Source organism: Procambarus clarkii, chromosome 67, assembly GCF_040958095.1.
Source record: "Procambarus clarkii isolate CNS0578487 chromosome 67, FALCON_Pclarkii_2.0, whole genome shotgun sequence".
In the NCBI taxonomy this organism is placed as follows: domain Eukaryota; kingdom Metazoa; phylum Arthropoda; class Malacostraca; order Decapoda; family Cambaridae; genus Procambarus; species Procambarus clarkii.
The window spans coordinates 15,449,872-15,465,474 of NC_091216.1; the positions used below are offsets into that span (position 1 = coordinate 15,449,872).

At 40.6% G+C, this 15,603-nt stretch overlaps 1 protein-coding gene across 1 annotated transcript in view; it reads right to left on the bottom strand.

Moving 5' to 3' along the window:
* The window catches only part of Ras85D (ras-like protein 1), a 114,039-nt gene that overhangs the window by 54,414 nt on the left and 44,022 nt on the right, over positions 1–15,603 (bottom strand). The window contains exon 3 of the mRNA XM_045757258.2: positions 1,087–1,200. Within this exon, the coding sequence (XP_045613214.1) occupies positions 1,087–1,200 (114 nt within the window). The remainder of the gene's footprint in view (positions 1–1,086; positions 1,201–15,603) is intronic.

The following is a 15,603-nucleotide window of genomic DNA, read 5'->3' on the forward strand; positions in this document are numbered from 1 at the left end:
AGCATCAGCCGAAGAACTGATGGGTGGATAGCCGGCGTGGGAGGTCTGGGGCTCCCTCTTCCCCCTCCCGGGGAGGAGGGAGCTGCGCAGACAGCAGCGCGGCGACGTGTGACGTCATACTAGTTTGCTTGTTGTCTATTGGGGAGTTCTATCCACTAGTTCGGCTTTAGGTAGCAATTTTAACCAAAATAGGGGTTTGTTTTGGAATGCTTACCTTTCTGGATGCTTGACCCGGTCGATGGCAGACATAGAATGCTTCCAACCACACGGGGGTTTCTATAGGCCATTGCTCCCCTTACCTCTCTGAGGGGGCCAGGTTCTGGCCATGGTCTCCCGTAGGCCCTAGAACTCCATACACATGACTGATGCCAAAGTCTGACATTAGCATATCATCCTGGTAAAAGCTCCGGGGAGCCGACGGGGCTCCCCCCAGAAATAGAGCATAAAAACATAATTACTCATTATTGTGTTATGTATTACTCACCAATGCTATAAAGGCACCAGCTGTATATCCACTTTGTGGACACTTCTTACTACTATTCTTTTTCTTTGTGCGTCGGACAAGTGCTTGCAATACCAGGTACAGGCAATACACAATATGTATTGTGTGCTCAGCTGACGGTTCTACAATTCCTTCAGAATGGATTTTTCATAAACTTTATACATATAGAGTTATAATTTTTGTTGGTCTAAATTTGCCGCATATTTCAAATGCCAGATTGACAATTTTTTTTACAGTGCTAGTTGTTTATAATTAGTTTACAATTGGTGATAGTTCATATTTTTTATTCTGATTTGAAGATCTGTAGTTTTCAATACAAAATTTTAAAATTAATTTGATTCTCTTGTTTTGCAAGTTACGTTGTGATCATTTAGACAAAGTTGAAGCATTTGTCTAGTTGATTACGCACAAAAAATTGGAAAGTGTTTGTGCAAGTTTAAAAAACTTGAGTTATGTCAAATCGTATATGTATGTTTTGCACGGTTTAAGGGTTAACAAGGTCAGTGGTAAACATAATTATAATAAATTTATTATAATAAAATACTGTTCATTAGTGTTTATTTAGTCCATCTTAATAACTGTACCTGTATTCTTCTTGCCCGGCTGTATCGAGGATGTCCAGGAGACACGTCTCCCCATCAATAACCACCTGCTTGCGATAAGAGTCTTCTATTGTTGGGTCGTATTCATCAACAAAGCTGAGGAATAAAATGTACAATTATAATTATAATTTTGTTAAAAAAAAATCGTTGAATGTAATGAAATGCCAATTCTAGGTGAGCCCCTGTGGCTCCCTTAAGCGGGAGTACACTATCACTGATAGTGTACCACTACTAGTTGGTTGTACCACTTTCACAAATTGACAGAGTTAACAGGCGGGATCTAAGAGCCAGAGCTCAACCCCCGCAAGCACAACTAAGCGAGTACTATTGAAGGGGTAACAGCCAGAGTCAACACCAGCATCAGAACAGGTTGATGACCGTGAGTGGTGTCCCAAGAAACAAAGGTGTAGTGTTTTTGAAAAATAGGCGAGATATAACGAATGTGCCAGGGAAAGTGAAATAATTGGATGAGAAAAAGTTGCCAAAGTGTAAACAGTGCAAAATACGAAATTAAAGATGGCTGCTGGCAAGGAGAAAAGAAAACAGAACTAGATATTGGTGGATTCAATGGGAACGGCATTAATATAAGCAGTCTACACAACAAGTTGGTAAAATTGGATATTATTGTGAACTATCATGTAGAAATAATCAGTGAATTGGACATTATTGTGAACTATCATGTAGAAATAATCAGTGAATTAAGCTCACAAGCTGAGGCAAGAAAGTAATGACCACTTGAGTAGCAAAGTATCAGATCTTGAAGGGATAGTGAAGGAATTATGCAAGGACAAGAATCAATGAGAAACTAAATGCAAAGCCAAGGAAGATGACAATAAACTCTTGAAAATAGCTTTTGAAGAAGTTAAACCAAACCTAAACATAAATGACTACAATAGGTTAGGTTAGGTAAGGAAATCCAATAGGAAAAACAGCTTTTGTCAGTACAGATGGAAAAAGTTACACAGGGTTACACTGTTCTCCAGTTACACTGGAGAACAGTGCAAGAAAGATATGCAACTCGCCTATGCACAGGTGGCCAGGGAGAATGAAAAAATAGAAGCAGCAGCAAAGGAAGCCAAACACTGCAGCAACCAGAATAAAACAAACATTTGGTTGGAAGTCAGAGAGAAACTGGCATCAAACCCGAAATTGGTGCTAAACAAAGTCGATCAAAGTCCCTATTAACACTTTCGCGCTCTCCGCAAAGGTCACTCAGCCAACCGAATGTGCGCGCTGCGTTTTTATCGCTTAAGCGTAAAAACAAAAATGTGTATACTCTTTTTACTCTCCTGACCTTAGTTCTCATGCTACGTATTTCATTTTGGCACCAACGTGTTTGCAATAAAATTCTCTAGAAGAACATTAGTAAAATAAGTCACGAAACATATAGGGATACCAGCACCAAATAAATAACTACGTAGATGACTCGCCGTGAGCGCCCATCAGCAACAAAATGTTTTTACTCTTGGGATTATAATCACCTCCACACTTGTTCTACAGCGTTAATTTTGGTATCAATGGACTCGCAATGAAATTCCCAACACGGTGATATGAATATAAGCGTTGAATATTGATGCAGCCCGCCCGCAAGAGTGTGGGAAGTGGTGAAATTGTTACCCGGTATCGGTGACGGGACGACGCACAGCGCTTTGAAAGTTTATACTTATTTCACTCTCATGACATTAATTTTCTATGTACGTCATTCATTTTCATGTCAATGTATTCGCAATAGAATGTTCTATGTGCCCATAGGTAAAAAATATCAACAAAGCGTAAGTTAGAATAGCGACAAATATAAAACAACGCTGGAACATATCAGTGAGCGTCAAACACACACGAAATATTTTTACTTTTGTTATGTTTGTCAAGATTATACTTGTTGCACACAGTTATTTTTGGTTGTATATTGATCGGAATAAAATTCCCTAAACAGACATATGCATATAATACATGATATGGGGGAAGAATTACCAGTATAAACGGCTAAAGTCACCCACCTGCAACCCGTTTGGGACAAAATACCATTTGATCGACGTTATCCACACCTTTCATGAACTTATTGTACCATGCAGCCTAGTGGTGAGAAAGAGAGCCTCATAGCGCGCAGTTTGAAACAAACCCAAAGTAAATCGGATAAAAATTGAATTTTATACAAATATTTTAAAAGTTGACATAACTTTATGTCCACTATGCGTTTACGTTAGACGAAACCGAACGCGCCGGCGCGTCCAGATAGCGCGAAAGTGTTAAATTTTTGTTGCAAAGAAAAGGAGATAACATCTAGGTCATAAAGAACCATAGAATAAGCTAAAGTAGTAGATTAAATTGTTGGGCTAGTGGAAAGTCTTACAACCAAAGAAAATGCCTGTGACTACAGAAGTATTGGCAAGTATGAAAAAGGGAAAGATCAACCCTTGAGGGTCGTTTAACTTCCTTGTTTCCACCATACCTAGGTATAGTGGCACCTTCGTTTACCAACCCAATCCGTTCCCAGAGACGCGTCACACACCAAAAATTTATATACCAAAATGTAAATTGAATTAATCTGTTCCACACCCCCAAAATATTAACTTAAAAATATATTTTATACCGAATACCACTCATTTTGGTGAATATATCTTACCTTTATTGAGGACTCTTGTTGGCATATGGAAGATAGTGAAGACGGGGGGGAATGGGGAGGGAGGAGAGGTGCTACTGTTTGGAAGGGGGAGTCCCCGTCCATTATAACATCAGGCAGTGATGACATTTCTGGGGTACACTCACTCACTTTTGATTCTGATCATGACTTTTGTTAGCCCAAAGCAAGAATATGCAGTGGTGTGTGGTGCCCATATCTTAAGAAGCACATCAACAAACTGGAAAAGGTGCAAAGACATGCTACTAAGTGGTTCCCAGAACTGAAGGGCAAGAGCTACGAGGAGAGGTTAGAGGCATTAAATATGCCAAAACTAGAAGACAGAAGAAAAAGAGGTGATATGATCACCTCTTTTTCCAGATGTACAAAATAGTAACAGGAATTGATAAAATTGATAGGGAAGATTTCCCGAGACCTGGAACTTCAAGAACAAGAGGTCACAGATTTAAACTAACAAAGATGCCGAAGAAATATAAGAAAATTCAGTTTCGTAAACAGAGTGGTAGACGGTTGGAACAAGTGAGAAGGTGGTGGAGGCCAAAACCGTCAGTAGTTTCAAAGCGGTATATGACAAAGAGTGCTGGGTAGACGGGACACCACGAGCATAGCTCTCATCCTGTAACTACACTTAGGTAATTACACTTGGTAAGTACTCGCACACACACACACACACGAACATGTTTGCTGATGATGCTAAGATAATAGGAAGGATAAGAAACTTAAATGATTGTCATGCCCTTCAAGATGACCTGGACAAAATAATTATATGGAGCAGCACTTGGCAAATGGAATCTAATGTTAATAAATGCTATGTTATGGAATGTGGAATAGGAGAACATAGACCCCACGCAACCCATATATTATGTGAGAAATCTTTAAAGAATTGTGATAAAGAGATCTAGGGGTGGTTTTAGATAGAAAACTATCACCTGAGGACCACATAAAGAATGTTGTGCGAGGAGCCTATGCTACGCTTTCTAAGTTCAGAATTACTTTTAAATACATGGATGGCGATATACTAAAGAAATTGTTCACGACTTTTGTTAAGCCAAAGCTAGAATATGCAGCGGTTGTGTGGTGCCCATATCTTAGGAAGCACATCAACAAACTGGAAAAGGTGCAAAGACATGCTACTAAGTATGGGTTATGCTCCCTAAGTTATAGGGAGCCGGTCGGCCGAGCGGACAGCACACTGGACTTGTGATCCTGTGGTCCCGGGTTCGATCCCAGGTGCCGGCGAGAAACATTGGGCAGAGTTTCTTTCACCCTGTGCCCCTGTTACCTAGCAGTAAAATAGGTACCTGGGTGTTAAGTCAGCTGTCACGGGCTGCTTCCTGGGGGTGGAGGCCTGGTCGAGGACCGGGCCGCGGGGACACTAAAGCCCCGAAATCATCTCAAGATAACTCAAGTCATCTCAAGATAAGTGGCTCCCAGAACTGAAGGGCAAGAGCTATGAGGAGAGGTTAGAGGCATTAAATATGCCAAAACTAGAAGACAGAAGAAAAAGAGGCGATATGATCTCTACGTACAAAATAGTAACAGGAATTGATAAAATCGATAGGTAAGATTTCCCGAGACCTGGAACTTTAAGGGATGTCAGGTTGGCATCTGGGTCCAAAAATGCAAAAATGAAAACTCGTTCGATTTCAATCAAACTTTTTTGACAAGCTCAATATGAAAAGTGTTTCATCTGGTCCAAGTTTCAGCATCGTAGCATAAATAGGAAGGGAGAAAAAAAATATTGAAGTAGTTGTGAAAATTATGCCAAAATGGTCAAAATCGATTATCAATCAAAAGTGTCAACTGAAATCATAGCTACGACTCTTTGCTATCACAATAGCATATATTAAACAAATATTATAATTAGCTTAATTGGAAAAAAAATTTAAGAAAAAAAAAAAAGTATTTTTTTCTTTTTTCTTTTTCAATAGTATTTTTTTTTTTTCATTTTTTTTCGGGCGATTTGCATCAAATTTACACACCTGACTGTACGTAAGCCTATCTGTGAGGATGCCAATTATGGAGAAAATTGGTTGATGTCAACCTCAGCCACAGATTTTAGAACCTTAGACTTAATTCATTTCTGTTTTTTTTTTCAATTGACACAAACGTTTACAAAACTGATTCCTTTTTTATTCAATTTACATGAAACTTACACAGTATATGTGGAGGGCATGTCTCTACATTGTGGGGCTTTCATTTTTCTCTAAGTTCATTTATTGATTTTATAATAGCAATAAACATGCCATATTTGCAAAAATTTTTGGGGGAACTTTGAACATTCGTATTAGGAAAACTAAAGATGTTTTGGAAATTCTAAAGCCCCAAATCCTTTATTATATGCTAATGTGTCAGAAAAGTGTCACAGAATAATTATATCTGAAACGTGTGTTCTGAAGTGTGGACTTGAAAATGTGTAAAAAACGTTGAAAAAAAAAAAACTCCCTTTCTATTTACGCTGCAGTACTGAAACTTGGGACAATTTAAGCACTTTTCATATACAAAATTAATATTGGTTGACATTGAACAACTTTCACTATAATACTCAGACGCCCCCTTAAGAACAAGAGGTCATAGATTTAAACTAGCTAAACACAGATGCCGAAAAAATATAAGAAAATTCACTTTCGCAAACAGAGTGGTAGACGGTTGGAACAAGTGAGGTGAGGTGGTGGTGGAGGCCAAGACCGTCAGTTGTTTCAAAGCGTTATATGACAAAGAGTGTTGGGAAGACGGGACACCACGAGCGTAGCTCTCATCCTATAACTACACTTAGGTAATTACTTAAACACACACAAACACAATGTGTGTAGCTCTCATCCTGTAACTACACTTAGGTAATTGCTCACTCACTCACACTCACTCACTCACACTCACACTCTCTCTCTCTCTCTCTCTCTCTCTCTCTCTCTCTCTCTCTCTCTCTCTCTCTCTCTCTCTCTCTCTCTCTCTCACACACACACTCACTCACTCACTCACACTCACTCACTCACACTCACTCACTCACACTCACTCACACTCACTCACACTCACTCACTCACTCACTCACACTCACTCACTCACACTCACTCACTCACACTCACTCACTCACACTCACTCACTCACACTCACTCACTCACACTCACTCACTCACACTCACTCACTCACACTCACTCACACTCACACTCACTCACACTCACACTCACTCACACTCACTCACTCACTCACACTCACTCACACTCACTCACACTCACTCACACTCACTCACACTCACTCACACTCACACACTCTCTCTCTCTCTCTCTCTCTCTCTCTCTCTCTCTCTCTCTCTCTCTCTCTCTCTCTCACACACACTCACTCACACTCACTCACTCACACTCACTCACTCACACTCACTCACTCACACTCACTCACTCACTCACACTCACACTCACTCACACTCACACTCACTCACTCACACTCACTCACACTCACTCACACTCACTCACTCACACTCACACTCACTCACACTCACACTCACTCACTCACACTCACTCACACTCACTCACACCTCCCCCCCAACCCCCTCAATTATAGACCTGTATCATTGACAAGTGTAATAGTGAAAGTATTGGAAAAACTAATCAAAACTAAATGGGTAGAACACCTAGAGAGAAATGATGTAATATCAGACAGACAGTATGGTTTTCGATCTGGAAGATCCTGTGTATCGAATTTACTCAGTTTCTATGATCGAGCCACAGAGATATTACAGGAAAGAGATGGTTGGGTTGACTGCATCTATCTGGACCTAAAAAAGGCTTTCGACAGAGTTCCACATAAGAGGTTGTTCTGGAAACTGGAAAATATTGGAGGGGTGACAGGTAAGCTTCTATCATGGATGAAAAATTTTCTGACTGATAGAAAAATGAGGGCAGTAATCAGAGGCAATGTATCAGAATGGAGAAATGTCACAAGTGGAGTACCACAGGGTTCAGTTCTTGCACCAGTGATGTTTATTGTGTACATAAATGATCTACCAGTTGGTATACAGAATTATATGAACATGTTTGCTGATGATGCTAAGATAATAGGAAGGATAAGAAATTTAGATGACTGTCATGCCCTTCAAAAAGACCTGGACAAAATAAGTATATGGAGCACCACTTGGCAAATGGAATTTAATGTTAATAAATGTCATGTTATGGAATGTGGAATAGGAGAACATAGACCCCACACAACCTATATATTATGTGAGAAATCTTTAAAGAATTCTGATAAAGAAAGAGACCTAGGAGTGGTTCTAGATAGAAAACTATCACCTGAGGACCACATAAAGAATATTGTGCAAGGAGCCTATGCTATGCTTTCTAACTTCAGAATTGCATTTAAATACATGGATGGCGATATACTAAAGAAATTGTTCATGACTTTTGTTAGGCCAAAGCTAGAATATGCAGCTGTTGTGTGGTGCCCATATCTTAAGAAGCACATCAACAAACTGGAAAAGGTGCAAAGACATGCTACTAAGTGGCTCCCAGAACTGAAGGGCAAGAGCTACGAGGAGAGGTTAGAAGCATTAAATATGCCAAAACTAGAAGACAGAAGAAAAAGAGGTGATATGATCACTACATACAAAATAGTAACAGGAATTGATAAAATCGACAGGGAAGACTTCCTGAGACCTGGAATTTCAAGAACAAGAGGTCATAGATTTAAACTAGCTAAACACAGATGCCGAAGAAATATAAGAAAATTCACCTTCGCAAATAGAGTGGTAGACGGTTGGAACAAGTTAAGTGAGAAGGTGGTGGAGGCCAAGACCGTCAGTAGTTTCAAAGCGTTATATGACAAAGAGTGCTGGGAAGACGGGACACCACGAGCGTAGCTCTCATCCTGTAACTACACTTAGGTAATTACTCTCTTTCTATCACACTCTCTCTCTCTATCACACTCTCTTTCTATCACACACTCTTTCTATCACACACTCTTTCTGTCACACACTCTTTCTATCACACACTCTTTCTATCACACACTCTTTCTATCACACTCTCTCTTACAATCTCTCTCTCTCTCCCCCCCTATGTTTTGCAGGCTTGCCACTAGGACCTGGTTGTGGCTCACTGCTTGCTTGTCTAACTAAGAATCTGTCTAAAGACTCTTGTTTTCCTACGTTGTAACACTTGTCTGAGTGAGACATGACATTCGTTCACTATGAATGATTTGTTTTTCCTTTATCGTCATCCTCACAACTATTTTCTTAGGTTGAACTTTACCACTGACTTTCTTGGGACCCATGGCATGATATATAATAAGAACTTTCATGTTCAGAAACCAAAAAAAGCAGAAAAACAATATAATTTTTCACAAAGAATTCAAGCACATTCGCGGTCGTTACTAAGTGGGATACACTGGTAAACAAACCGAGAGTGCCTTGCCCTACCCCTCCAGCACTATGCACTCATTCGACCCATACACGTATCAACAGACGTTGTATTCCAAGTACAATGTCGTACATCAATTCAAATTTTACGATGAATTTGACGTTGTATAGTACAATACCAAAAAATTTGTACTCTAGGGCAGTCGTACACCATGGTACCACCACTGTACCTGGAACTTGTCACCACTAAACATCCTGTTATTTTCAGTTACCCATTAATTGCAATTAAGAAATTAATTATACAATTTCTTCCAAAGGGTACAGGATCATGCCAAAAGGGTAACCTGCAAAGACATTGGTCGATTTAGCAAGTGAGAAGAAGCGTGTAATACTGAAAGGCAAGAGCTACGAGGAGAGGTTAGAGGCATTAAATAAACCAAAACTAGTAGACAGGAAAAAAAGAAGCGATATGATCACTACGTACAAAATAGTAAAGGGACTCTACAAAATTGATAGAGAAGAATTTCTGAGAGTTGGAACTTCAAAGACAAGAGGTCATAGATTTAAGCTAACTAAACAAAGCTGAAAAAGAAATACAAGAAAATTCACATTCACAGAGTGGTACACAGTTGGGACTCGGGACCAAAGAGACAAAGTTCAACCCCCGCAAACACAACTAGGTGAGTTGGAACAAGCAAAGTGAGGTGGAGGTGCAGGCCAAAACCGTCAGTAGTTTCAAAGCGATATACGAAAAAGAGTACTGGGAAGACGGGGACACCACAAGCGTAGCTCTCATCCTGCAATACACTTAGGTATGTAATTACACTTTGGTTTATATTTGGTTTAGAAAAGAAATTTAAAAAACAAAATGGCAATTTGACCAATAATAAATGACAAACTATGCAGCTATTAAGTCATACCACAGCTTTTTCATACAATTGTTTTCCTGTAATGTCATACCGTAACTAACTGCTATTAGTGCTCTCCCTCTCTAATGCTCACTCTCCCCCCCTCTCTATCACCAGCCGAGATTCAGGTGCCATTTGCACTTTTATTAGCCAATAAAACAGCTTTTTGTTAAGCATATATAAGGACATTTCAATACATTCAACGCTGGTTTTCTGTGAGGCCCTGCAAACATAAAGCATACTATCCCTATTTTCTGCATGTTACAACTTGTAATAACTTGCTGCATCTTGTTATAACATTTATATGATGTATTAGAATGTTTGTATAACTTGCTATATTGGTTGTTAACTTGTTAGGTGCTATATTGGTTGTTAACTTGTTAGGTGTTAAAACTTTTTTGAATGTTGTAGCAACGTCGTAGTTTCGTCGTGTGTTTGGCGGGGGGACCTCCGTCTGCTCCCTGGAGCTAACTACCCAAAGAGAAATAATAAAGGGACTTTTAAATTTCCAAAATATCAGGCAGCCAGGACCCTGTTGGATCTCCAATACTCCCGCACCCAAATATCTGCCGAACACAGCAGCTAAAGCTGCGAACTTACCAACATCAAGGGTGCAAGGGTAGACTGCAGGCTGGCTAGACTTGATAACCCGGCAGATGACCTGAGAGACCGAGCCCTGGAACAGGAAACAAGGAAAACTGGGTCAACCCAAAGCGCGTCCCCGGATACAGAAGCCGAGGCACGCAGGTAACACTGTAAAGCTGCAGCCAGATGCAAAACATGATGCATACCTGGCTGACCCAAAGCATCAATAACCCATGGACCCCTCTGGAAGCCCGCCGTCTTATTTTTTACCAGAAAAGAAGGAGACGGCTATTAACAAGCAAAACGTCCACCCGGACCGAAAGAGCAAAAGCCTCTGTGCCGGAGGAGAGCGTGAAGCTCTCTGACCCATCCCCCAGAAGCCAAAGCCAACAAGAACAAAGCTTTCTGGAAACACTCCAAGATTAAAGGTACCACTACAAACCGAGGGGAAGACAGAAAGGAGAGCACCCAGTCCAAAGACCAGGACAGCTCAGGCAGCACATGAGCAGGCTGGAGGTAGAAAAAGGCACGAGAAGCTTGGGAAACAGAGCCGAAGTGACATCCACCCCGAATGCAAGCTGGAGCGGCTCCGCCAGCACCACAAAATACGAGGCGACAGAATTAGGCCTAAGATGCCAAGAAAGAAAAGTCGACAACACGAACCGAGACTGAAAACAACCTATGCAGGGAAAGGAAGTAGCGAAAAGACCGCCAAGAGATTTCATCTGCAGGTGTGCAGGTGCAGGTGTCTTCTGCAGGTGTGACTTGTCATGCTGCGTAGAGTGGCCACTATGCTGTGTGGACATCATACCAGCTTAGTTGCACAGTTATGGTGAACAAAACAGTATCCACTCAATTTAATGACCTCTTTTATACGGATCTGCCGGTAATAACGACCGGTTTGGGAGATCGGTATCTGGAGCCTCGTATACCGGTCTGGTGGTCGATATTACCGACGGTCGGTATTAGCTTTGTTTTGGCATCGGCAGCCCCTCAAATGGCGACCAGGCCACCAACCTCGATCATCTAGAGTGGTATATTAAATCTTAACTTTCTTTTAAAATTATTCAGTTTTATGAAGAAAATTCTAAATTATTATTAATAAAATATTTAAAACAATTGTTATTAAGCAAAATTCTTTGTTTTCTTATTAAATACCTTTTATAGTATAGGCAATAGGTATTTTTTTCCCACGAACCTAGAATGTACTGCGCCTGGCCATGTGACCGCATTGTTTACTGTGAACTCGCGTGGCTGAGAGCAATGTTTCAGAATATTAGCCAGAGAAAATCAGATTCAGACAAAAATAGATAAATTCATGATTTCAACGGCTCGTGAAAGCACCCACTGGGAAGTCAACAAGTCATGCAGCATCGCTGGCAACGAGTGCCCTACAAGCCATGCTGCACCCGCCGATCCTGAATTCCCATCGACAAGTCATGGAGCATCCACCAGCAACGAATGCTCTGCAAGCGATGTTGCACCCGCTGATGCTGAATTCCCATCAAAAGTCGTGCAGCCTCCACTAATGATATAAAATACTGTACAGTGGTACCTCGAATAACAATTGCCTCAATTCGCCGGCAATTGTCGTCTCGTATGGCGACCGCTCATTTGAATAACGACACCACATGGTGGGGTCTCCCTGCTTTTTGCACATTCTCGCACGCCTCTGACGATGCAAATAAATTATGTTGTTTTTGTTTAAAGATGCTAATGATGCTGGGGTGACTAATAATGATAATAATGACTAATGATGACTAATAATGATGCTAATAAAGGGGTGACTGCCGAGATGTTGCAAAGCAATGACTTTTTTGTAGAACAAAAGAAATGAAAATTTTTCAAAAACAACAAATGTCAAAAAGGTTCGTTTGGTGGTCGCCAGGTAGGCTGCTCCATGTTTCTTAAATAAAAAAAGGTTGAAAAAATTTGAAAAACGGACAAATGCCATTAAGGTTCGTTCAGTGTTTGTCAGGTAGGCTGCTCCATTATTGAGACGTAAATGAAAAATACAAAACAAATGGAACACATTTGAAACAAAGAAAGATTGCTATAATGGAGCAGCCTACCCGACAAACACTAAACGAACCTTTATGGCATTTGTCCGTTTTTCAAATTTTATAAACAGTTTTTTTTTTTATTTAAGAAACATGGAGCAGCCTACCTGGCGACCACCGAACAAACCTTTTTGACATTTATTCTGTTTTTTAAATTTTTCATTTTTTTATTTTTGTTTTTTGTAACCCTTAAATTGGGCATGGAGTATATATACGCCATGAGTAACATGTCCCACAGTGCGCATGGCGTACAGTGTATATAGACGCCATAGGGTGCCCAGGCACGATTCAAATGGCCCGCGGCTACACGGGGTTCACATCAGCTTCCTCAAAGCTCTTGTAAACAGATGTTTAAAGTACTGTGGGAGCAATCAAGGCTGGCACATACAGCATGAGCTAACAGCATTAACAGCATTAATGCATTAATTAACAGCATTCGGCTTGTGACCACAGCATCGCTTAAAAATATCAAAATAAATATGTAACTGCTAATATTTAGCGATGACAGTATTATAGATGACCCAACTGATAAAAATGACCAGGATTGTGATAATAGCAGGATTGTTGTGATAATTAGCGCTGTGAGAGGAGTAATGCTGAGGGACGGAGGGAGATAGCATCGTTTACCGATTGTGTAATTACCCAAGTGTAGTTACAGGATGAGAGCTATGCTCGTGATCCTGTAAATGGTCCAATAACAGGTGTGGCCACCTGTTATTGTCTGCATTCACCATACCAGCTCAGTGGTTCTCTATGGTGAACACAAATGTAGATACTTATATATAATGTGTGTATATAGTGTAATAACACTGCAAACAGTATTGTTGGGAGAGAAATTTTAGTGCGCCTGACCTTGAATGAGTGAGGGAGGTAGCTGCCAGCTGACTGTGTAACGACGTCTCTTAGTGCCTGAACTAACTATATCAGCTTAGTTGTACAGTTATGTTGAACAAAACATGTAGATACATATACTGTATATAACGTCTGTATATAGTGTAATAACACCAAAAACGGCATTGTTGGGGAAGAAATTTCAGTGCGTGTGACCTCGAATGAGTGAGGGAGGCAGCCGCCAGCTGACTGTGTGTAGCGACGTTTCTTAGTGCCTGAACTAACTATATCAGCTTAGTTGTACAGTTGTGTTGAACAAAACATGTGATACTTTTATATAACGTCTGTATATATTGAATAAAATAAAAAACAGGATGATTATCTTGAGGTTATCTTGAGATGATTTCGGGGCTTTTAGTGTCCCCGCGGCCCGGTCCTCGACCAGGCCTCCACCCCCAGGAAGCAGCCCATGACAGCTGACTAACACCCAGGTACCTATTTTACTGCTAGGTAACAGGGGCATAGGGTGAAAGAAACTCTGCCCATTGTTTCTCGCCAGTGCCTGGGATCGAACCCAGGACCACAGGATCACAAGTCCAGCGTGCTGTCCGCTTGGCTAAGACCGGATGGTAGGAGGAGAAAGTGGGCGAGTGAGGCGTCGTTGGGGAAGTGGCAACGAGTTGCCACTTCCCAAGTTGTTGCTTCCAAAAGCAACAACTTCCTTGTTGCTTTTCGACTCATAATACCAACTTAGTGGTTCGTTATGGTGAACAAAACATGCAGATACTGTACTTATATATAACCTGTGTATAGAGTGTATTAACAGTAAAACTATGTGTTTATTGTTTTATGAACATAATAATTGAGTCACTAATATGCACACCATACTTTTAAGTATAGCGATTATTCACCACTTTTATTATATAAATATATTACAATACACACTATTGAATAATAGTACTGCAAAAAAACTAAGAAAAAATCAATCAGACATAGAAATAATTAAGTGATAATATCTTTGTGGCAACTCCCACCTGTCAGCGCGGGTGACGCTGACCGGGTCTGACGACCGCTCTGTCAACACCCACTTTTTGCCAGACTTCCTCAGCCTATTGTGGCTAAAATATATCACCTACGATTTATTTTTTATTTTTCCCGTGCTCAGGGAACACAAATTAACATTTTTAGAAGACCAAATAATGTTTTAAATGTTTTTTTCTTGCGCACAGGGGTGTAAATCTCCTCAGGACCCCTTAGCGGCTTAACCCCTTAACTGCGTTGCCTCCCGCACATGACACCCCGCAGTGCGCAGGAAATAAATTCTCTGGAAAAAATTCTTTTTTCTTTTTAAAGTGTCAGAAACCCTTCCCTCAGTATGGGTATGTAGAAAAAAAATCGAAATTGTACTTACTTTGGCTGCTATGGGGTTCGTAAGTTGGGGCGTGGCGTCATCATTCCCTATTTGCCCGTGACGTTTCTCCCGGGGCCAGTAGGGCGCTCGGGGCGGGGCGTGCGAGTTGCCGCAAATATATTTTCGTTCATTTTTTTCGCACAGTTCCAAATACATTTTATTTGTTTTTACGTGCTAATCCTATGTATAGTGAACACGTACACTATATTATGGCAGTAAAACATCCGTACTGTCCGAAGACACTGTTACATGCATGACACTTGTGTACACATATGCAGCACATATTTACTATTTATCATGCTAATTTATGTATATATACAATCTATTTACACACTATACACTGTCACACACTATACACATTCACCATCAACACACTCAGAACACCTCGAGTGAGAGCAGCCACACCCAGCCAGTCTCCCTCACTCCAACATCTTACTCGCCAACATTGCTCCTCCCACCATACTGATATAGTTCTTATTACACATGTTCTACATACCTATCTACATGTTTTATTTACCAGAACTATGCAAGTAAGCCGGTATTGTGTCCAAACAGTACAGTGGCCACCATACACTGCATGAAAAATCACACAGCCGACAGCAGACGACGCTACGATTACGTCACCTCCTTCACCAAAATAGCTCCTCTCAACATTCTCCTGTTGCTGTTCTTACACTATATACACACACTATATATACCCATGTACATATGTGTTGCCCATAGTG